Below are 25,871 nucleotides of genomic sequence, written 5' to 3' on the forward strand. Positions count from 1 at the left end.
GAATCCACTTCTTTCCTAGAAGTACATAATAATGTTTAGCAAGAATGATGACAACACAGCAACGTGCTTTAAAGCATTACTGGGTCTCCTTTTTTCCTTTGTGGGAAAATAATGCAGTGGGATCCAACTGGAGCTAGTGATAAGTCTCAGACAGGAAAATAGCCAACAACATTGACCAGAGCAAAATGACACTCCAGTCAGTGTTAACTTTCAGTGAGTCCTTTCAGCAGTACATCATATTACTATGTTAGTCATGTTTCATGAAACACATGAAACTCTAAAAATACTCTCTATCTAGATTATACTTAGTGGTTATAAGACCACAAAGATTTCATGACTGCTAGTGTACCACATCAAAAAGTTATCTAAGAAAGAAATTGAAGGAATCTTTGCATTTCACTTTGACTTGTCAACAACCCTTTGGATATCCTCTTGGCATGAAATCAGTGCTTTTCTTTTGTCATCAGAAGAAATATTCATCTGAGAACATAAGAGCCATCTTCAGTAATAAGCCATGTGTGTTATTATTCTTTTCTTTAAAACCAAAACAAAATAGCAAAACATAAACACTTCTGAATAGCATTTGATTCAGAAGCCTAGACAAGAGATGATTTTTGTGGCAATTCTATGACTAAACATTGTGTGTAGCTGTTTTCTATCCTTGAAATGTAAGGATTAAATTTAAAATATGGCATTTGTTTTCAAGTGAAAATAAGCAGATTTATAATAAGCAAGGCATACTGGTGCAACTATTTTTAAAAATAAGGTGATTCTCCAATTGTGTTCATTTACAGTGCCCTGGAGGGCAAGGTTATTTGACCTTTCAATGTCGGGTTGGAAGTTAATTTATATTGCAGTAATTGGAGGCTCCTGCCCTCCAGTCCCACGCCATTACTTTTTGGATCCCTTAACCAAGCTAAACCAAGGTTTGTGATACTGAGATAATCACTAGTAGCCCTTGCCTTTTCCATTTTTCTCTAGCTCCGTCTCCTTTCTTCCTCTCTGCTCAAGCTTTTCCCTTAGCTTTTGGCCTCAGGCATTTGAGAGTGTCCTCCTCCAAGTGTGATTCTGAAAACTCCTTAAACCAATTCAGCGTATGTTTCATCCCTATAGTAAATTTCTCTAGTTCCTGATAGTATCTGTCTAGTTTGTCCAACTAATATAATACCTTTACTTTGTATGGAACCTTCTGTCAAAAAATATGTTAGGTCTCTCTTTAATTGTACCTTAGGCAGTTTGAAAATAGGAAGTGAATCTCCTTTATAAGTTCCAAATATGTAAGGAATTCTTTCTTGGTCTTGTTAGAACTGTAAGCACTGGTAATGGTTAAACTTGGCTTTTCTCCTGACCTTTTCCTTGCCTTTTTGTCAGCAGTTTTTTTGGTCTGTGGGTTTATATCAGATTATAAAGAAACAGTTTAGATATTAATGCAACTTGAAGACACTAGACATCATATGAGGCTTAAGAGTAACAGTGAAAACTCTTCTATATAACTTTACATTTGTTAAGCGATGGAGGATAATTTACTTTAAAAAGCCCATGAACTAAAATAAAACCTGTCCTGAGAATCCCTATTCTTATAACCTTTCAAAAACTGTGTGAATTGAAAAGCAATGTAGGAGTTGCAGTAATGGGAACCCTAAAACACCTAACCCAGACTTTGGTTTTTTAACATGTTTATTGGCTGTATTATGTATATAAGCAATTTTTTAAAAAACAGAGGGAGCTCATTTCCGATTTCCAGAAAAAAAAAAAACCTGCCAAGTCATTATCTGAATCTTGTGATCTCTGGCACTATATTCATGACCTGTCACTGGACAAAAGTTATTTTGTCTTAATATGTGTTATTCTGTATACCTAAACCTGCTCTCCGTAGCCTGCCATTTAATTAATTATTCCTTACCACAGGAATGTGTGGCTGAATGAGAAACTAACCATATTCACCCTCCCTCTTGACCTACAAAGTTTGGGCTTTGGCCGTGATCCATCACAGCCCTCGCTTTTGAATCTGAGTTTTTATTGTGTACATCCTTTTCAGAGTATGGTATACTGTGTGTAATATGACTAGTGCCTTGGACACAGTATGGGTTTACTGTTCTCAGTTGTCTAGTATAAACAGAAGTGGATAAATGATTGTTGCTGAAATTCTGGTCCCCAGTATTGCAGATCATAGGAAAATGTGCCACAAAACTCATTAGAGCTCCTGATACATTGATGGTATTAGATGATGGAATTTTATCAAAAGAGGCTTATCCTCTAATACAAGCCAGTATGCTTTTATGTCATAAAAACAAACTTTTATATCATATCCAAAATGTTTCCCCCTATTTCTTTAATGTCAGCTTTTCAGAAAACTTCCACATAGCCATTCCTAAGAGAACTTATTTGAAAGTATAAGCTGTTTTAAACACTAATCTGTAAATCTTTAGAAAGATCCCAGTTTGCCTTGTGTATAAATACTAGGTCACTATTAACTATCATAAATTTTTAAATTAAATGAATTAATGTAAAGGAAAAATTTTAAGCTAGAATTCATGAGTTTTAGAAATTCTTTGAATTAATTAAAATTTTGTTCAAAGTGTTATATACATATGTGCTGTATAATATATTTTTTTCAGAGAATAGGTTCATAAGCTTTCTTCTGATTGCCAAAACTATATGTGACCCAGTAAACTATAAGAGTCACTAGTATAAATTACTGCTCCAACATAAACAGTTCACCATTTGCACTGTGAAGCCCTACATTACGTTCCATATGGGAAGAACTCTGCTTTTTTAAGTTTGAATCTGTACAGTTGCAGGATGTTGTAAATGGCTTTCCTATTAAAGGATCATTTGGGGAAAGGAAAGAGGAGAAAAGGAGGAGACTAGCTTTATAGAAACTATTTAGTATGAATCAAGCACTTACACATGTAATATCGAATTTAAACCTCTCAACAACACTTTAAGTACACTAGTAAAGTGTATTATTATTACAGATTTAATAGGTGAAGAAACTAAGGCCAAAAAGGCTAAGTGACTTACCTAAGATCCCACAGCTAACCAGTGGTATTAATAGAACCCTGGTTCAAACTCTGTGCTGTCCAGCTACGAAGTTCTACACCTTCCTCCATACCACCCAGCCTGTTTGATTGAAATAGTGAATTTTCTCTCCTTCTTTACTGGTGGAATAAACTTTGTGGAAAATTACTATTTGTCTTATCATCTTGTTGAGTAGGTCTGAAATTCTCTCATATTCATTTCCAAAGTGTCTTCCCTGAGATCAAAATCTCATGCCTAACCTACTACAGTTTCCCACTGTCCCTACCTGGTAGCAACCTTCTTCCCCTAGTTCCACCCTACAAGCAATGAGATATGTGAAATGGTATCTGATCATTGTCAGAATGCCTGTATGACTTCCCATTACCATCACAATTCAAACTCTAATTTATAAGGCCTTTCTTGAACTGGATTCTGTTTTCCAAGCTCACTCTCACTGCTTGTAGATTCCAGCCATAATTAAACTACTCATAGTTCCTTACATACTAACTGTCTGTTTGTACTTCTCTCTATTTGAAGCATTCTTATTTCTGTTCACCCTTTTGTCTTGAAAAGCTGTTCATATAGCATTTCTTCATAGAATTCATTCTTAATTCCCCAAGTCTGTAACTAAGTAGCCTTTCCAAGTGCTCATAGAAAATATTTTACTTACTCTTATAGTGGCATTGAGACCACTCTCATATACAGAATTTCTGTGTGCATTAGATAAATGTTCATTTAGGAACACAGCACCATGTAAGGCCACAAAACTTGGATCGGAGAGAATGGGGCTACATTTCATGCTTCACTTACCTCTTTTCCATGTTCTCTCATGTCAGGCACAATTTGTACAACCTTAAATAATGGTTCTGTGTAGCATTTATCAAATGGCCTTGTAGTCACCTGTCCACTTACCTGCATCTCCTACTGAACTCCAAGCTCACTGAGGACAGGGATTACACTGTATTCATTGTCATACCCCCAGCCCCTAGCATAGCGCCTTTCAAGTAGCAAGCACTCAATAAATATTTGATGGTTAAATTAATGACTAAGTTAAGAATGAACATCTTAAAAATAATAGTTCGCAGTAGGCAGAATGCACTTATAGAAATTGGTAAAAAGAAGACAATAGAAAAAATGCTAATATCACTACAAGTTCAGTTTAAGACAACAAACATTGAGTGTCTACATGATGGAAACTATTATGAGGAAGCAGAAATGAGAAAGGCAGTCTTTGGCCATATAAAACTTGCAATCTAATTAAGATAAGACATGTGTGAAGTGAAAAAATTCTAATTAAAAAGATAAGACACATATACAACTGATTAAAACTCAAAAATGGAATACGGCATTTGCTATGAGATTTATAGTTAAAGTTGTAGAAAATCGGTGAGAAGGAAGGAATTTCTTCAAGTTAAGTGAAGGATTCCTAAAGTTTCATGGGGAAGGTGATAATAGACCTAGATCTTGAATTATCAGGAGGATTTCAGTAAGGAGAAGTGCTGAGAGGAAGGCGTAGTCAGGAGGGAACATTCCAGGCAAAGAAAATAACACAGGCTGATTAGAAAGCACAGGGCTTCTCTGAAGAGCGTTTTAACCACAGATAAGGCTGGAAAGACAGTTGGGTATTTGGTCATAGAAGGCCTTAAATGCTATGCTAGGGAGTTTACATTTTAGCCGTGGGGAGCTATTAAAGATTTTAAAGAAGGAAAGTAACATTCTCAGCTGTAGTTTAGAAAATCATTTGGAAAGTTATTTTTAAGTGTCTCCCTCTCTTTTGCCCATGTTCCCAATGAAACTGAAATTTTCAAATACCAAGAACTAGAGACCAGTTAAAGAATTTCACTCTTCCTATATTCCCAGTCTATTTCAGTGCCAGATTCTATCCAGATTCTACCTTTAGTTGACCTTCTGTCTTAAGCTTGCAGTCTCCCACTGTCTAAATAGTTTCTAAGCCCCTGGTGTCAGCAAAGCTCAAATGGCTGTTGAGAAAAGACAACAGAAGGGTTTGTCTGAGACTGACAGCCAAAGCTCTGCAACTTTCAAGAGATTTCAGGAAATGGCCTCCCTGCTATTATTATGTGACTCAAAGCATCTGGTAACATCCTGTCACTATCTTCTCTTACCTTATTTAAGATACTAAAGGACAACCTTCTCATTAACCTTTAACCTAAAGAATAAGCAAGTATAAGTCTAAAATGAATTTCTTTTGTCATTCTCAAAACTCAAAGAAACTTTAGCCTTAATATTATCAAAATGAAACTTTGAATAAGAACTTTTAGGTATGACAGATTGCCCTGACTGATTATAAATAAGCAAGCTATTCCTTATAAGAAATCCACAGATCTTGCTGAAGGGCAGTAACCCTACGAAGGAACATTATCTATACACAACAGTTACTGGGGATTTCCTAAGGGTCCTCCATAACGTTACCATGTAGGGAGCAGGGTACTGGGTAAAATGGGACAGGAAGAACTAAAAATGCAAGAACCACTGAGGGACTAATTCAAGAGTAATTGGGGTCTAAAATGATATATGAGCTGAGGAATGGAAAAGAGGGACTAAAATCACAGAACTAACACAGTTTTGTGCCTAACTGAGTATGGAGCCAAAGTAAAATACCACCTTAAAGTTTTCGGGTTTGGTTTTGAGGAGGTTGCCGATACCCTTAACAGATAAGGAAGAGAAAATAAAGTAGGTTTGGAGGGAATGTAATGATGTTGGGATATACTGAGTTTGAAGTGCTCATGCGACACTAGCATAAAAAATGTCAGTCAAGTATGCAGACTGGAATTCAAAGGGAATCTTCCTAACCCTAGGATCAAACCCACATTCCCCTGCATTGCAGGCAGATTCATTTACCACTATGCCACTTATTATAAATGTATTGTTTTAGGAGAGGAGACAAAGTCCAGCTTATAGCCTGAAAGGAGATTGTCAAAAGACCATTAAAAGATATAACTTGTATTTGTTTCAAGAAATTGTAAAAATCCTTTTGTCTCCATTACAAGATAGAAGAAAACTTTGCTTTAGTGCAAGTGATTGGATTTATTGTTGTTGTTCACTTGACCAGTCGAGTCTGATTCTTTGCGACGCCATGGACTGCAGCATACCAGGCTTCCCTGTCCTTCACCAGCTCCTGGAGCTTACTCACACTCATATCCATTGAGTTGGTGATGTTATCCAACCATCTCATCCTCTGTCGTCCCCTTTTCTTCCTGCCTTCAATCTCTCCCAGCATCAGGGTCTTTTCAAATGAGTCAGGTCTTCACATCAGGTAGCCAAAGTGTTGGAGCTTCAGTTTCAGCATCAGTCTTTCCAATGTGTATATTCAGGATTAATTTCTTTTAAGATTGACTGTTTTGCTCTCCTTGCAGCCCAAGGGATACTCAAGAGTCTTCACACCACAGAAGTTCAAGAGCATCACTTCTTTGGTGCTCAGCTTTCTTTGTGGTCCAACTCTCACATCCATGCATGACTACTGAAAAAAAACATAGCTTTAAGTAGACAGACCTTTGTCAGCAAAGTAATGTCTCTGCTTTTAAATATGCTCTCTAGGTTGACCATAGCTTTTCTTCCAAGGAGCAGACATCTTTTAATTTCATGACTGCAGTCACCATCTGCAGTGATCTTGGAGCCCAAGAAAATAAAGTCTCTCACTGTTTTCCACTGTTTCCCCATCTATTTGCCATGAAGTGATGGAACCAGATGCCATGATCTTCGTTTTTTTGAATGTTGACTTTTAAGCTAGCTAAACTCACCTATTTCACTTTCATCAGGAGGCTCTTTAGTTCCTCTTTGCTTTATGCCATAAGGGTGGTGTCATCTGCATATCTGAGGTTATTGATGCTTCTCCTGGCAATCTTGATTCCAGCTTCTGCTTCATCCAGGCCGGCATTTCGCATGATGTACTCTGCATATAAGTTAAATAAGCAGGGTGACAATGTACAGACTTTATGTACTCCTTTCCCAATTTGGAACTAGTCCATTGTTCCATGTCCAGTTCTAACTGTTGTTTCTTGACCTGTATACACATTTCTCAAGAGGCAGGTAAGCTGGTCTGGTATTCCAATATCTTGAAGAATTTCCAGTTTGTTGTGATTCACCCAGTCGAAGGCTTTGGCATAGTCCATAAAGCAGAAAATATTTTCTGGAATTCTCTTGCTTTTTTTATGATCCAGTGGATATTGACAATTTGATCTCTGATTCCTCTGCCTTTTTTAAATCCAGCTTGTACATCTGGAAGTTCACAGTTCATGTACTGTTGAAGCCTGGCTTGGAGAATCTTGAGCATTACTTTCCTAGCATGGGAGATGAGTGCAGTTGTGTGGTAGTTTGAACATTCTTTGGCATCCCTTTCTTTGGACTTCCCTGGTGGCTCAGAGGTTAAAGCGTCTGCCTGGAATGTGGGAGACCCCAGTTCGATCCCTGAGTTGGGAAGATCCCCTGTAGAAGGAAATGGCAACCCACTCCAGTACTCTTGCCTGGAGAATCCCATGGAAGGAGGAGCCTGGTAGGCTACAGTCCATGGGGTCGCAAAGAGTCGGACATGACTGAGCGACTTCACTCACTCACTCACTCACTCACTCTTTGGGATTGGAATGAAAGCTGACCTTTTCCAGTCCTATGGCCACTGCTTCATTTTCCAAATTTGCTGGCATATTGAATGCAGCACTTTCACAGCATCCTCTTTTAGGATTTTAAATAGTTCAACTGGAATTCCATCACCTCCACTAGGTTTGTTCATAGTGATACTTCCTAAGGTCCACTTGACTTCATATTCCAGGATGTCTGACTCTAGGTGAGTGATCATACCATCATGGTTATCTGGGTCATTAAAATCTTTTTTGTATAGATATTTTCTGTATTCTTGCTACCTCTTAATATCTTCTGCTTCTGTTAGGGCCATACCATTTCTGTCCTTTATTGTGCCATCTTTACATGAAATGTTCCCTTGGTATCTCTAATTTTCTTGAAGAGATCTCTAGTCTTTCCCAATCTATTGTTTTCCTCTATTTCTTTGCATTGATCACTGAGGAAGGCTTTCTTATCTCTCCTTGCTATTCTTTGGAACTCTGCATTCAGATGGTTAAATTTTTCCTTTTCCTTTGCCTTTCGCTTCTCTTCTTTTCTCAGCTATTTATAAGGCCTCGTCAGACAACCATTTTGCCTTTTTGCATTTCTTTTTCTTGGGGATGGTTTTGATCACCACCTCCGATACAGTGTTACAAACCTCTGTCCATAGTTCTTCAAACAGTCTATCAGATCTAATCCCTTGAATCTATTTGTCACTTCCACTGTAAATTGTAAGGGATTTGATTTAGGTCATACCTGAATGGTCTAGTGGTTTTCCCCACTTTCTTCAATTTAAGTCTGAATTTGGCAATAAGGAGTTCATGATCTGAGCCACTGTCAGCTCCCAGTCTTGTTTTTGCTGACTGTATAGAGCTTCTCCATCTTCGGCTGCAAAGAATATAATCAATCTGATCTCAGTATTGACCATCCGGTGATGTCCATGTGTAGAGTCATCTCTTGTGTTGTTGGAAGAGGGTGTTTGCTGTGACCAGTATGTTCTCATGGCAAAACTGTTAACCTTTGCCCTACTTCGGTTTGTACTCCAGGACCAGATTTGCCTGTTATTCCATGTATCTCTTGACTTCATACTTTTGCATTCCGGTCCCCTATGATGAAAAGGACATCTTTTTTCATATTAGTTCTAGAAGGTCTTACAGGTCTTCATAGAACTCTTCAACTTCAGCTTCTTTAGCATTGGTGGTTGGGGCATAGACTTGGATACTTTGATATTGAATGGTTTGCCTTTGAAATGAGCAGAGATCATTATGTCATTTTTAGATTGCACCCAAGTACTGCATTTCTGACTCTTCTGTTGACTATGAGGGCTACTCCATTTCTTCTAAGGGATTCTTGCCTTCAGTAGTAGATATAATGGTTATCTGAATTAAATTTGCCAATTCTAGTCCATTTTAGTTCACTGATTCCTAAAATGTCATTGTTCACTCTTGCTATCTCCTGTTTGACCATTTCTAATTTACCTCGATTCATGGACCTAACCTTCCAGGTTCCTATGCAATATTATTCTTTACAAACATTGGACTTTACTTTCACCAGAAGACACACCCACAACTGGGCGCTGTTTCTGCTTTGGCTCAGCCTCTTCCTTCCTTCTGGAGCCATTTCTCTACTCTTCTCCAGGAGCATATTGGGCGCCTACCTACCTGGGGAGTTCATCTTTCAGTGTCCTATCTTTTTGTCTTTTCATACTGTTCATGGTGTTCTCAAGGTAAGAATGCTGAGGAGATTTGCCATTCTCTTCTCCAAACAACCACATTTTGTCAGAACTCTCCACCATGACTCGTGCATCTTGGGTGGCCCTACACAGCATGGCTCATAGTTTCATTGAGTTAGACAAGGCTGTGATCCATATGATCAACAAGGGAAACAAAAGTCAAAGGAAAATGGAAAAGGAAAATATGATTTAGACGTGTGAGAGAAAAAAAAATCTTCTATTGAGCTGTAAACAAAGCCAGCAATGGAGCAGAAGTTGCCTTGACTTCTGTTGTGCTGACGTATCTTGTGACTTTGGGAAATATTTATTTTTCTTGTCATTTCTATTCAAAATGCATACTTTAAAACATTAAAATTATTTTCCTTTCCTTTATTCCTCTGAGATTTTGTTAGAATCACATTTGACAGTAAAACAAAAGAGACAAGAAATTTATAATTGTACATGAAAATATTAACATATCTTTTTTTTCATATACCCCTTGAGTGGCCCACATACCATTAAAAATTACCAAACCCATTGAGAGAAAAGGGACTAAGAATGGAGGCCAAGAGTAGAAATGAAACTTTCACTGTATCATCTCCATATTCATTCATCTGCTTTGGTTCCTTAACTGTGGAAATGACAGAGGACATTGTCTCTCATCTGACTACTCTTTGGATTCTACGTAAAAATTATCACAAAGTTTATTATTTCTATATAAACTTCATCATAATTGCTTTTTTGTATAAATGTTTTTATATTGATAACTTTTAAAGACATTTTTTAGAAATCACCTTACCTCTTTCAACTTATGCAAAATTTGAAAGAATACCCTATTAGTAAAGGATCAAAAAAATAGCATTTAACTCTTACCAGAACCAATTTCCTTGCTGTTTGCCCAAAAGTCCTTTCAACCTCCTCCACTGGCAGCTTAACCAGGACCCAGCATAATACCTGATACATAGTAGGTATTCAGAAAATATTTGTTGAATAAATGGATCTGTTATTCAGCTGATACTAGAGAAAATGCTATGGACTAGACAGTGTTCTGGGCGTTGAAGAAACAGTAATAAGTAAAACAAAGTCCTTACTTTTATGGAGCATGCAGTATATTGGGAGAGATGGATGAGAAGGTAACATATGTGAAATAATAGAAATTTGAACACTTACTGAATATTTAATTATATTAGGGATTATTGTTAATATATTGAGTGTCTATGGTTATATTTTTCAAGTCATTTTATTTCAGAGATACGTATCTACGTGCTAAATGATATATGGGATATATATCAAGATGATAATTGTGGTTGAGAGGCTTGAGTAGGAGGAATAAATGAAATAAATTGTCTATGAGTTACAGTTGTTCAAGCTGGGTGTTGGATACCTACAGGCTGATTATACTCATGTATGTCTATTTTCATATTTTTAGATATTTTTTTTCATGAAAAGGTAAAGAGAAAGAGAATGGGAAGAGATGAAATGGAGACAGAAAACATTGGCAACAGCAAAGTAAAATGAGAAAACACATTGAGTTAGTGCACTACAATTATTTATATGTCCTCTTACACAAAACAAAGCAATTAAAAATGTTTTTTAAGATGAAATTTTTATACTATCACATTTCTTAATCCCCAAAGATTAGTTCCAAGAATAGAAGACTAATGTATACCATAGCATGGATTCTGAATATCCCAAACACCATCAGGATAGTTATCTCTAAAAAAAAAAACCGTGGACCAGAAAGCTTAGACCATATAATATCTGTTTTTGTAAATTCTCATTTTTTTTTCTCATAGCATAATTAACCATATTTCAGTATATAACATGCTAGACTAATACCCTGGAATTACCTGTCCTGCTCCTTACTTGTCAAAGGTACCTTTGATAAGGATGTAAGATGATTACTGACCTTGTGTTCACCTTCTTGGTTTTACCTTCCTGCTGATTTCGCTTCTGTGAATGAAATAAGAATGTAAAGTAGCCACTGCCTAATTATTATTAAATGTTAATACCGTGGAAACCTGTTTCACACCTTATATAGCCCTCTTTTTGTTTCAGTGTTAATAAGGTATAATTGACCCAGAAGAATTGTATATATTAAATGTGTACAACTTGATGTTTTGATATATATACATTATTAAATGATCACCAAAATCAAGCTAATTAACATATCCATCACTTCACATAGTTACCACTTTCTTTCTTAGCAAATTTCAAGTATACCGTGCAGTACTGTTATACTTGCTGTATATAGTAACTGTAGTCACTATGATGTACATTAGATCTCCAGAATTTATTCATCTTGCACAACTGAAACTTTGTACCCTTTGACCAACATCTGCCCATCTCCTCCCATTGATCCCCTCACTCCTGGCAACCACCATTCTACCTCTGCTTCTATGAGCTTGACTGTTTTTAATTCCACATGTGAAATCATACAGTATTTCTACCTCTTTCTTACTAATACTGGTCACAACTCATGTTTCTAATTGGGATCACTGAGTTGTACAATTTAAATGATCAGGACATTTATTAGTCACCCCAGAAATTTCAAGGGTCAGGACAAGACAGTACTTGAGTTATATTTGACCCAAGGCTACCCTATTCTCTAGATGGAGAAATCACCTGTATTTTGTTCATATTAGATTTCTCAGTTTGACTTTCACCAGGGAGTTGGTCAATTCATGACCATTATCAAGTCCCTACTATGAACTTAGAGCTCACAAGGCCAGACTTTCACATTAAGGAACTTAATTATCTGCAATGTGCTCCTTGCGGAATCTTATAGAAGCCCAGTTTTCTTAAATTCCTGCTGCTACTATGCGTTCTACTACAGAGTTTCCTAGGATACTCAGTGAGAAACAACATGGTCCTGTTCTAGTCCCCTCATACCTTTCACCTGTCCTCAGCTGTGGTTTCTTGGCCTTGGTTAACCTGCGCTGCTCTGAGGCAGATCAAAAATCCCTCTTCTCCACCCACTCTCCTCCTACAGTAGAACTTGATTTCTTTGGACAAATATGCCAGCCTCTTATTGCAAGCTAAGATGCAAGATAAAGAGAGAAAACAAGATGAGTGGCACCCACAAGAGCCTGCCATTTTCAGACAGGGCTGATTTGAAGTGTGCCTACCCTAGAAACGAATACCACTGCCAGATCCCATTAACCAGAGGAATGATAAAAATGTAAGAGCTTTGCCCTCTGCACATGGGCGTACATCCCACCAGAAATGCAGCTGCCATTGCTGTCGTAATTCCCAAAATTCTACCTCAGAAAATACTACTTCCTGCCAACTCTACATACGATGTTGTCTTCTTGTTGTTGTTGTTCAGTCACTAAGTTATGTCCGACTCTTTGTGACTTCATGGACTGCAGCATGCCAGGCTTCCCTGTCCTTCACTGTCTCCTGGAATTTGCTCAAAGTCATGTCCCTTGAGTCAGTGATGCCATCCAACTGTCTCTATCTCTGTTGCCCTCTTCTCCTACCCTCAGTCTCTCCCAGCCTCAGGGTCTTTTCCAAGATCTACACTGATTGTGCAGTTTGAGGAACCCCATTGTCTCCACACAAGACTTGGTCTTGCAAATTCCAGTCCCACCACATGGCAGCCTCTTTTAGTGCAAAGTGACTTGCTCTCCACACTGGACTATACTTACAAGAATTACAGTTTGAGGTCCCAAGCAAACATGAGCAGCAAATGAATCTCGTTATCTAATAAAGCTGTCATCAATCTGGTTACACAATAAAGTCACATTGGATTCTAGGTGAATAAACAAAAATGATACTGGAGCTTCATCCCGAGAAACTCTACTTCTTACTGATGTAGAGTGGGCCTGGGTCTCTCTGTTTACTAAAAGCACCTAGATGAGTCTGATGGCTTCATAGCACTAAGTCTAGGTTTGTGATTTCTGCTTGAAGTCAGGCTTCTCCCAGAGTTTCAGCTGCAGTCTACACCAGGCCCTTCACACCAAAGCCGGCCGGACAGAGAGCAGAAGATGGATGAAACCTGAACGCAGTACGCCTGGCTCACCTCTGTTCCACCATGTGTCTTCTCCATAAGTGACGTGGCTGTTTTCACACAGTGAACTCATAGCCCTTTCTTTCCTCCCTAACCTGTCCAGCTGTAGCCTCAAAGATCGGTACAACGCCTGTGGCATCACACCTGGGTTCTCATTCCCTCCAGGTATCACTAATGAAAGAGGAGTGGGGAGAGGGCCACAGCTCCCCCTCCAAGCCTCTGATAAATACAGAAGTACCTTGAACTTCTGCTTGTATAATAGCAATGCTGCTGAATATTGTTACTGTCTCCTCCACTGCAAGCACTGCAAAAACTGCAACAGTGCCTGGTACTTCGTGGGTGTTCAGTGAAATGTTTGATTGATACATAAATGAATGGATGAATGAATGGATGGAGAAGAGCTGTTTCTATCACAGAAGTGGAAAGATGCTGTCCTGGCTTCACTGTTAGGGGCCAGTATGTTACATGGATCACTGGAACAACACGCAGAGGATTGGGGGAGCAGAACTCATAATCTTAACCTGAAAACTCAACACTTGCTCTTTTTCTTAAGCACAGGCTTGCCTCTTTTCAAGGCACCTAAACGGGCCATCTCCTTGTGCTCCATTTCTGCTTTTCTTCTTAGACCTCCCACATTGCAGTGGTCTGATTGTTATAAAATGCTCAGTTCTGCTTGCTTCGCCTGCACCATTTTCCAGCTCAATAGTAACCTACTTGTTACGTCCCTCCTTAAAATAACAGTGGGAGCTTTCCAGCTCTACAGCAGAGTTTCAGAGAGATTAGTTAAATGTACAGTAAGTCCTGTCTTACTCATTTTCTGACTTCTACAGTGTTTTGAAAGTACTGAACACTAAGACTGCTTATCCACAAGACCTTTTGAGTAATGGTATGTTTATTTTAGAATTTCAACCTAAATGGTAATTATATCACTGCATGTGGGAGAATGAAGCCAAGGCGTTTCAGCAATCATACAGTACCAGGGGCTTGCTGCCTGCAACGACTCAGGGCAGATGAGTCTGGTGCCTCTGTTCTGAAGGACTGAGGTTCAAGGAGAAACAAGCAGGAAGAACAGGATGAAGATCAGCTCCCTTTGCGCTCTACTCTAGCTCACGTGATAGCTTTTGGATCAAGGGGCACTGTCACTCTTCAACGTTAACTACTCTTAAGGGGACCCTCAGTGGCTCTGGAAAAGTTTAGGGTTTGAAAGGTACATGGCCTTTGAATCTCTTAAGTCTCTATAGAAATGGAGAAGATAAGTGGGATCAGCAATACTGAGGTCCATTTCTGTGAGTTCTGAAAATTGCTAAGATCCAAATCCAGCAACATCTGTTTTACCTACTTACCAATACCTTTATACTTTAGGCTTAAGATAGTATTTTTGAAAATATTGTCCACAGACCTGCTTTAGAATCATCTAATGGTGTTTGTTTAAAAACAAACAACAACAACAACAAAAGAAAAACACATTTCTGAGCCCTAGGTCTGTTGCTTATTAGCAGAATCTCTGAGTGAGGCCTCTAAGTTACCCTGACCAAACCACTCAGCTGATTCTCTTGAACCATAAAATCAAGACTGCTGGCTTGAGATTCCACCAATGTTAAGCTTCAGATAAGCTTCAAATACTCCCAAGAGACAATAGCATTGTGAGCAAGTATTAGTCATTTTTCTTGAAGGATCTGAGATCAGCTTATGATAAAGTAATTGAGAAGAAGGTGAGGACACAAACACCTAAGGAGGAGGAACAGGACACCACGTAAAGAGAGAGAATGCCAGAGAGCCCAAGCAAACCTCTACTTCACTCTTTTGCCCTCAGTTATTTGTCCTGTATCATAGTTTACTTCAGATCAATAGGCGTATATTGAGTCCCTGCCATGTCCAGGGCATTAGAGATAAAAAGATTTGGGGAACTTCCCAGGTGGTCTAGTAATTAAGACTCTGCACTTCCACTGCAGGGGGCACAGGTTCGATCCCTGGTCAGGAAACTAAGATTCCACATGCCATACAGTGTGGCCAAAAATACACAAACATAAACAACACTGTCACTGTCCTAGAGGAGTTTACAGTTTGCTAGAGAAGCAGACTCTTAAATAGGCAATTTACAGTGATGTAAGCCAAAGATAAAGATTTGCACAAAAAACCTGGGGCCTGAGAAAAGGGTCTCCTAATGCAAACTTGGCTCCTAGACAAGGAATTGCCTGAGTAGGGAAATAAGTAGAAATTGGGCAGGTGGGAGTGGGGGTTGTTTTGAGGAGAAACTAAAACCCAGGAGTTGGTGGGAGCTGGAGACTGTTTCCAACAGACAGTGTACAACAAAAAAGACTCTGAGTCCTAAAGTGATCCTTATCAGGGGACTGATTACAGTCCACAACTCAAGTACAAGGAGTAGAGAAAGATAATCAACGATCCTGGATACATAGACATGGGCAGGCCAGGGAGATGTGTGTGTGTCTTGATAATTTTTCAAAGCCCTGCTTTGCTAGGCATCTAGAAGACTTCTTAGAGCAGTCCTTCCTATTTATTACAAGTTTATAGTCTCAAACTGTTCATTGCAGTTGCTCCAAAAACATGTTAGAACCAGTTTATGGACCCTCCCTTCCCTGGTAGCTCAAAAGTAGAGAATCCACCTGCCAGTGAAGGAGACATGGGTTCTATCCCTCATCCAGGAAGATCCCCTAGAGAAAGGCATGGCAATGCACTCCAGTATTCTTGCCTGGGAAATCCCATGGACAGAGGAGCCTGGAGGGCTACAGTCCATAGGGTCACAGACGAGTCGGACACAGCTTAGCAACTAAACAACAACAACGTTGGCCCTCTCTGGGATGTTGTGCACATAATTGCAGTAAGTAATATGTTGAAAATACTATAAAAATTGTTCAAAATATAGATTTGAGAATGTTTTGGCAATCACTGGAAGGATATAGGAAAAATAGGAATGTTAATGATTTCTGGGGGTGGGGAACTAAGAAGAAATGTAAGAGGAGTTAGGATCTCACTGCTTACCCTTTTATATTGTTAGAACTGTTTACCTTGTATATTTACTGCCTATTCAAACAAGTTTAAAAGAGAACTAAAGAGACACATTTATACCATAGCATGAATACGTTTGAAAAGAGGGATTTTAATGTATATTAAAAACTAAATTAATGATTCATTGATAGAACAGTGGCAGCAGTGATATCACTATTGTTTTGTCTGTTACAGCTTGAGAAAAAAATGGGATTAGACAGGTATCAATTTTGTGTGTGCTTTATAAATTTGTCCTTTTTTTTTTTTTTTTTTCAGTTTGCAGCTCATCTTGTGAAGATGAAATATCCGAGAATCTGTATTCTAGATGGTGGCATTAATAAAATCAAGCCCACAGGCCTCCTCACCGTTCCATCTCCTCAAATATGAAGAACAAGAGCATGGCTGTTAAAAGGACAGAATAGCCTCACCCCCCCGCAGCACAACTGTCCACAGCCTTGCCACTGTGACAGAACTAGACTCCAGATTGTTACATCTTCATAAAGTTTTGTCATGAGACATTTATTTTTTAAAACGCATGACCCAAATGTTCAGCTATCCAGGAAACTTGACTTTACATGTATTGCTGAAAGAATTTTCTTCATGGTGAAATCCGATCGTGTATTTTTTACCACATCAACACAAAGCCAGAAGAATTCAACTGACGAGGCAGGTTTAGCATTATCAAGAAATCTTGTTGCACTGAAAAGGCTGTCTTCCACAGCACTGAGCAGACAGTCCTAACAGAGGTATTCTTTAGAAATATAGACTGAATGTGGGCTGAAATCATTCTTCCATGATAAAGAAAAGTGAAAAGCTATTCACCATACATTCCTTATAAGTACATGTTACATTTGGTAACTCATTTTTGGCCCAGACATGTGTATGTGTGTGTTTAGAGGGAGCATTATTTAGCCCATCAGAGAAAGTAATAACAGTTCTGGAAAAATGAAAGTCAGAAACTATTCATATTATATAGAATATTGTTCAGCTTCTGTAGCTGAGACACTAAAAATAAGAGTGACTTAGACAAAATAGAACTTTGTTTTTCTCTCATGTAACACCCTTGCAGAGTTAGTTGAGGGCTAGTGTATTGGATTCATAGTGATTCAGAACTCAGGTGTCTTTTTTCACTGCTCCACCACCCTCAGCACTGGGTTTCTATCTCATAGACCAAGATGGCTGTTCAACTCCCTCCATCATATCTGCAGTTTGGAAGGAAGGGAATCTCAGAGGAGGGAGGGGGAAAAAGAAGAGAAGGTAAAAATAGGGAGGAAGAAGAGAAGGGAGGGCATGTTCCTTCTCTTTAAGGGCACAAACCAGAAGTTGCACATGTTACTTCTGCATACATACTATTAGCCAGAACTTAGGCATGCGGCCACAATTAGCTATCAAGAAAACTTGAAATACAGTTTTGACTGGGCAGTCATTTACCCAGTTAAAATTTTTATTACTGTTTAGGAAGAGAACACATTGAAGGACAGCTGGCAGCCTCTGCCACATAATTCTAAAGATCAAGCATTTCGTTGAACCTAAGATATATCACAACTTTATGCACCATGAAGAAAGAAAAATGCAGCCAAATAAACTGTGACACCCTATCAATTATAGGATTCATTTCCATTTCAGAAATGTGAAAAAAACATGCATCTTAGAATTATTAAAATACAGTATGTTTTTTTGACTATGTTCAATTTTGTTAACTAAAACATGATCTTTTATCTTTAACTTGTATTCCTCTTCAGTATTAGGACTACGTAAGTAGAACATTTCAATAAGAACCTCAGTCCAACTTTCCGGACTATGGTTTTATCACTGCAGTTTGTTTTGGGGTTTTTTGTCATCTATATTTTTAATTCATATATAATTTATATACCTTAAAATCCAGCCTTTTAGAATGTATAATTCATGTTTTTTAGTAGATTCACAAACCTGTGCAACAATCACTGTTAATTTCAGAACATTTTCAAAACCCAAAGAAGAAATCCTCTACCTGTGAGCAGGCATTCCCCATTGATCCCCTCCCAAGATCTTTAATTTGATTTTTATGTATGGAGTGAGATAAGTAGCCAACTTCATTCTTGCACGTAGATGTCAAGTTGTCCCAGCAGCTGTGTTGGGTTTTTTTTTTTTTTTTGCTCAATTAAATTATATTCAGTCATTCACTAAATAAAAGACCACTATTTGCAAGACACTGCCATAATCAATGGTTGTATCATTCTGTGATCTCCACAGACTATACAAAGAAAACTGTGAGAATTAATGAGAAAAGAAAATTTTACCATGATTCCTCTAACATCATTCACCATCATCTACCCTGGTTAGGAAAATAAGTCATCCTATCCATTCCTTCAGTCTTTGATGACTTATTTGACTGCATAATCAGTGCAGCACTGATGATCGTTTGGGAGAAGTGCTTCTGAGTCTTAACTTTGCCTTTCTGAAAAGGCAGAGAAAGATGGAGGAGCAGAGATGTGGACTGAAAAGGGTTACAGGTAGGGAGAGAGGGTGAAGACCTGCGTTGTGAGGGTGGCTGTGTGAGAACGTAATAGCAACCAACCTCCATTACAGCTTTGCATTTGTTCTTTCTTAAAGTGATACATTTAGGCTTATTTTGAAAAACTTGGGAGTTGTTTTTAAAACATTCAAATTATTAATAATATTTAATATTCTCAGCAGTTAAATAAGCAAGCATACAATCCCTGCCACATCTACATGCAGGGTATGTTATTCAATGGCAGATGGTTTCAACAAAGTTGACCTCACAACTATTTGTTGAATTAAACCCTATATAACCCTTGACTTGTAGAGGTCCTTTTTAATTTATTATTGACTCCTGCACAGTCACTATCAGCGCTGTTTATTTTGGCATCAGCAGTCTCTTCCTTCTGCCTGGAATGTCCTTATTACCACCACCAGCTCCACAGACACACACACACCCACACGCACACATACATCTACAGATTCTTCATAGTCTCTCACCAGTAGCATGGTCTCCAGTTTTCTCTGACTTCTGTGTGCTGCGCTGAGCCTCAAGTCTATCAAAGCATTCCATTCATACTTCTAGTAATAGACTTATTACATCACTTTGCAATTATCTGTTCACATTTGGAACCCCTATTTTTAAAATGTGATCTCCCTTTAAAGTTAGAGTCTATAATTTATACCTTTTGTTATCTTCAGCAACCCAGTACACTGGCAATGCTTGATATATGTAGAATTGAATCGCTAGCTTAGAGATTTTATATGAATATAAGAAATCCAGGTAATTTTTTTCAAGTGCCAAACTCATCTGGTACCTGATGATATATAAATAGAAATTTCAATTCATGGAGTAAAGATAGGATCTCTAATATTTTACCCAACTCTAAAATTCTATACAACAGGATAGACTAAGCTAGTTGCCTCCACTTTCCAAAACATAGAAATGCTAAATTTAGAAATATTAATAAAAATATCTCATACTTAACTAAGACTGAAAGAATAAAACAAATTTCTGGTGTCAGCTATGAAGAAGAGCTGGGATATCAGATATCAATATAAGCCCTAGGAGCTGAAGTTCAAGGGATAGAGGCCTTGGGTCTTCTGGTAAGGATTTGGTACTAAGACTCCTTTACAGAGTGACAGTTTCAGAGAACTCTTTGCTCCATGAAATGACTAGAGATGGCTTTGAGCCAAATCGGGGAAACTATAGGGAAAATGGTCATGGCCTGATATTTTGGGGGAAGACATCTGTTATAGACAGATGGAGACATTCAATGGAAAGGCTGGATTAAGTCCCCAGACTAGGACAGGCCTTAGGGCATGTGTTTATCTGACTGTTTAAAAATGAGAATAATGGACCTTCCCTGGTCGCTCAGTGGTAAAGAATCTGCCTGCCAATGCAAGAGACACAGGTTTGATCCCTGATCTGGAAAGATCCTAGATGCTGCTGGGAAGATCCTAGATGAGTGCTCCACAGCTACTGAACCTGTGCTCTAGAGCTCGGGAGCCGCACCCACTGAAGCCCTCGCGCCCTCGAACCCGTTCTCTGCAACAAGAGAAGCCAGCACAGTGGGAAGCCTGCATTCCATAACTAGACAGCGCTCTAGCTCACAGCAGCCACAGAAGAGCTCACTTGGCAACAGGAAACCAGCACAACGAAAAAATAATAATTTTTTTTAATGAGAACAATGAATTATATCAAACTTCTGGGAAACAGTACCAGATATTTGTTTGACTCCTTTGTTTCTTCCTCCAAATAATTACTGAAAAATACTTCTTTAGAAATTAATAGCAAAAGTGTGGTATAGTCTTTGAAGAGGACCTCCGGCAGTAGACTCCCTGGTGAAATCCACAAGAGGGAAGTTGCTGCCTTGACTGCCATGGCTTGTGGTTGCTTCCCTCTGTCAAAGTCATAATAGTCGTCTCACTGGTATACTTTCTGGCTCTACATATGCCTATTGTTAACCAAACAATGCCTTTTTCTTGATCACTCATTAAGCCAAAGAGTGGAAGCAAAATGAGATTATAATAGATTTTTCTTTTTGAGTGTTCAATGTGTACTAGTTCTATCAGAACTCTTTGTAAATTAGCTATTTAAAAAGTTAGCTGTGTTTTTTTTTAAGTTACATGTATTTTTATCTTCTCTGAGTAATTTTCTTGTTAATATCTTATGATAGGTGCTTGTCACATGAAGACTAAACTTGGATCTTGGCAAATTCCATATTCTATAGATAGACTGTTATATTTGTAGCTGGTACTAGTGACTTTCCAGCCTAATGTCTCCTCTTGGAGTGATGATCTTTGATATCTTTTCTCTTCCCCTTGAGAGGACTCATTTTTAGTTTCCATTGTTTGCAGCATTTCAATAATACCGCTCTATTCTAATGTTCACAGTGCCCAATAAGCAATGCATGCATAGGTACCCAGGTACAGTATTGCTAGCATTCCTTGATATCATGTACTAATCCTCAGGGTGATGGAGATGTAAACACTGTCCTGTCTTGGCTTAAGACTAATCTCGGAGCTATAGCAAGTGCATTTAAAGCTTTAGATCAGATTCTAAATACTGTTTCTTGCCACACTGAAAGAGTCAACTTTTGAAACTATTATTGTCATAATAGGTAGCTGTGACTTTTTGAAAAACATTACATGGTCTACCAATCTTTTAAAAAGCTGTTATAGTGTGATCATTTAAATATTAAAACTCGAGACAGTTCATTCATTAATTTTCTTATTAATGCTGGAAACTCTTTTTTAAATTTTTTATTATTAATTTCTTCTCAACTATATTTGCATACTCTTCAGTCTTTTATGGTAGAATAACTTACTGTTTTCAGGCTTATAGTTTGTTAGAACTGTTCCTGGTGGCTTGGAACTGCTGAATGTGCCCATTTTTTCCCAATTCCACATTCAGTGACCTTGGTAGCTTAAGACTGGCCATGGCAGGAGTATTTAGAAATAGACAGACATCATAAAACATGGCTTTCTTTTCACTCATTTTTATTTTTTGAAAGGCAGTTAATAATATTTACCAGAAAGCTACTGATTTTAACCATCCTATGCTCAGTAGATTATCTCTAGATTATAAATCATGAATATAAATTTAAAGATCATCCAATCCAAACATCATTACCCAAACAATAATAACAGTGAAATGATTTTGTACAAATCACATAGCTAGTAAAAGAGCCAAAATTACATTTCTGCTTTCCTGATTCTTAACACATTTCTCTGTCTACAACATACAGATGGAGAAGGTAAAAAACACCAATTTTGACCCATTACACACTTATTACAGCAAATTTAGGTCAGGCTTGTGTTATATTATGCATAGGATATGAAAATGAAGCACAAAAAAAATGTTGACTAAGGTCACTGTTAGCTCTGTGATGTAGAAGTGTCACTTAGGATTAACTCCTAGCAGACACCTCTCTCACTGCCCTTTCCATATTCACTCACAAAACAGTAAAGATTTCCAAGAAAAGAAACACAATTAAGTGTCTGCATTCCCCCAAACTGAGGGAAGAACCACTGTTCCCGGGAACTCCTGCTATATATTAAGTTACCTCTTCAACTCCAAGACGGTATTACCCAGAAAACACTTCTCTGGTGGAGAACACTGTTTCTATAAACAGTCAAGTCCTTGATATACCAGGTCAAAGGTGGCCTTTAACCTTTGCCTTCTATGTCTTGGCTAGGCACCAGGCTTGAAGAACTGGAGAAGTCCTTGTATCAGCCTCCCAGTCACAAGTGGAAAGCCAAAGAGAGGGACCACAAGGAGAGAGGTTATTTAGCTAGTTTCTAGGTCTATTAATCATAAAAGAGAAGAAATAGACTTTAGTTAGGTCAGAGGTCAGTTAAATCATAGTTCGGTCACAGGTCAGATAGTTTGCTATCTTGAAAAAATAATTTTATGCCTGAGGTAAACAATCTTGATAATTTATTACTTGTCAGATATATCTTTTCTAAAATTATCTTTGAGATCATTAATAATCTCATGTACCAGGCATTCATTTCCATGAATTCCACATTGGGTTATTAGGGACCTGAAAGGCATGGGAGGAATATGATCACTGGATTGAGCCCAAATGACACAAAGAGTAATTTGCATACTAATGTACAACCAATAAAAGAGAATCTTTTATTTCAATATGTAATAAGGATTAAAAGCAACCTCTGTGCTCACACACCATTATTAATTATGTATGGCAATACAGAATTGCAGGATAAAACATCTAATGCAGTGGTCAGTATGAACACTTGTTTTTGTTCAGTCTCTAAGTCATGTCTGACTCTTTGTGACCCCATGAACTGCAGCACGCCAGGTTCCTCTGCCCTCCACTGTCTGCTGGAGTTTGGACAAATTCATGTCCGTCGAGTCAGTGATGCTATCTAACCACCCCATCCTCTGTCACCCCCTTCTCCTACCATCAATCTTTCCCAGCATCAGGGTGTTTTCTGATGAGTAGGCTCTTTGCATCAGGTGGCCAAAGTTTTAGAGCTTCAGCTTCAGCATCAGTCCTTCCAATGAATATTCAGGGTTGATTTCCTTTAGGATGGACTGAGTTAATCTCCTTGCAGTCCAAGGGACCCTCAAGAGTCCTCCAGCACCACAATTCGAAAGCATCAATTCTTCGGCACTCAGCCTTCTTTATGGTCCAACTCACATCTGTACATAACTACTGGAAAACCCATCACTTTTGACTAGATGGACCTTTGTTGACAAAGTGATGTCTCTCCTTTTTAATATGCTGTCTAGGTTTGTTGTAGCTTTTCTTCCAAGGAGCAAGCATCTTTTAATTTCATAGCTACAGTCACTATCCACAATGATTTTGGAGCCCAAGAAAATAAAATCTGTCACTGCTTCCACTTTTTCCCTTCTATTTGCATGGAGCTGCCTGTGGCATAGATCATGAACTCCTTGTTGTAAAATTCAGGCTTAAATTGAAGTAAGTAGGGAAAACAACTAGACCATTTAGGTATAAACTAAATCAAATTCCGTATGATTATACAGTGGAGGTGACAACTAGATTTAAGGGATTAGATCTGGTAGACAAAGTATGTGAAGAACTGTGGATGGAGGTTTGTAACATTGTGCAGGAGGCAGTGACCAAAACTCAGTTTGATCATATTAACTCTTATTCTGAGCCTGATTCTTGTTTATAAAGGAGGTGATTGTCCCAGAAGTGTTGTCCACACCTGTTCTCCACATGCTCTGCAGAGGCCTTCCTGAGATATGGCTTGGCACGAAGGCCCCACCATGAGAAACTGGTAGAAACAGGAAGAATCAACTTCCAGTAATTTATCTATTTATCTCTGTGTAGAAAAAAAAAAAAAAGACATCAGAAAAGACTGATTCAGAGCTAGGAGGTTAGTTTGAGTTCTGTACTTTCTCAGATTAGTCTGGTGGAGGCTGATCAGTGTTGGAAAGTTTTTCACCCCTACTTTGGGGCTACTACAGCAATGACTGGACAATGACCCCCTAAACTGTGGTTTATCTATATTTAGTTTGTAACAAGAATTTTTTTCATATCAGCATGCCCTACTGTTGATATCAGGTAGTCTTGATTTATATGACCATTTGGTGCCTAAAAAGAGGCCTGAGGTGAGTGTTTTCCTGGTACCAAGATAAATTTTAAAAAACTAGCCCTTCCACTTTTTACATTAAATTAACTAATATGAATCCTACAGGGATTAAGTCTAACAGCATCCCAGGTGACAGAAAAGACCTATTTCAGAAGAACTAGTTCAGAAATAAATATACCTATAGTATTTATTTAGCGGGCTGCTGGTTAACTAATACTTTATGAAATCTATTGAGCATGAAATGTGCTGATTAGGCATTTAAGCACATTCCAAAATATGCTTACTTCTAAATCACATATTTTTTAAAAAGTGCGTATGTGTAAGTGAATGAAATAAAGGAGATGATTTTAATAAATAATTTGCATCTTAACCAACTCATTTCATTGTAAGTTCTGGAAATGTAATTTTAACATGAATCTTATGCAATAATATAACAACTATTTTAAAATTTCAGTGGTGACTTTTATAACTTAACATAAAGCAAGACGTTACATACTTATACAGAAACTATCCCATAAGATGACAATAGCTCAAAAGGAAGCTGACTTTATTAAGTGCCTTATAAATAATTAATTCTTCAGTTATTATTAACATCCTGAAATGCCCCTTTTGATTAAGTGAAGTAATATTAAAATTAATATTGAAGTTCATTACTATCAGCTAAATTAATTCAATTAAATAAAAAACATAAATTTATGAGGAAATTATTGCAATTATTTAGCCCTTTTAATTACCTTGTCCTGCCTGGGACATTAACTGAGCCTTTTAAAAAGGTGCTAGGCACTTATTGTACAGCCTGATTCAACTTTTATTAGAGCATTGTTACTTACTAAAAATGAACAAAAAGATGATTTCTAGGATCTGAACAAAATGCTAAGTTAAATATCTGATACAAATTAGTTATATAAAAATTACTAAAGGATCCCACTGGCAGCTCTAAAGTCTGTCATTCCCAACATAGATGCTAAACCTGACACGTCTTGGCCCCGGTCATGTTTTTGTTGCCCCATGAAAGCACATGAGTGATTCAGCTATCAATATCTCAAGGGTAGGTGGTATCTTAACTCCTCAGGGGCACCTTGCCCCTGACATGGCATGTATATTTTTGTTTACCCAGATCTTGGAAGACTGGAATGAGGAAGAATTCTGGGCTGGGGCTTCATATTGGCTGGCAATTATTTAGTGCTTACTGTTGAGATGCGGGTTGAACTTTCTCAAGGATCTTTCCTTTCACAACACTAAGTACCCTTAAGCCCACCAGAATTCTGGTAAATCTCACTTCCTGCAGCACTATTTAGGCAGCTCAACCTCCATCCTCTGTGGCTGTCCTCAGAGCAGGGCCTCCCAACCTCCCATCAGAATTTAACCTCCAGATACTTGAACAGTAAGAAATATTAATATGTTTCAAGATCCCAACACTATCGCATGAAGAATTGTCAGAAGACCACCCTGAGAGAAAGTGCAAGTTCAGAAAGAGGAAAA

General features: G+C 38.1%; 1 protein-coding gene across 3 annotated transcripts in view; it reads left to right on the forward strand.

The window, feature by feature from the left end:
* The window catches only part of TBCK (TBC1 domain containing kinase), a 201,035-nt gene extending 176,290 nt beyond the window's left edge, over positions 1-24,745 (forward strand). For all 3 annotated transcript variants that reach the window (XM_061164259.1, XM_061164258.1, XM_061164257.1), the window contains one exon: positions 16,599-24,745. In XM_061164259.1, the coding sequence (XP_061020242.1) occupies positions 16,599-16,709 (111 nt within the window). In that variant the 3' untranslated portion in view covers positions 16,710-24,745. The remainder of the gene's footprint in view (positions 1-16,598) is intronic.
* The last annotated feature ends 1,126 nt before the right edge of the window (positions 24,746-25,871 follow it).

This window comes from Dama dama, chromosome 17 (assembly GCF_033118175.1).
Source record: "Dama dama isolate Ldn47 chromosome 17, ASM3311817v1, whole genome shotgun sequence".
In the NCBI taxonomy this organism is placed as follows: domain Eukaryota; kingdom Metazoa; phylum Chordata; class Mammalia; order Artiodactyla; family Cervidae; genus Dama; species Dama dama.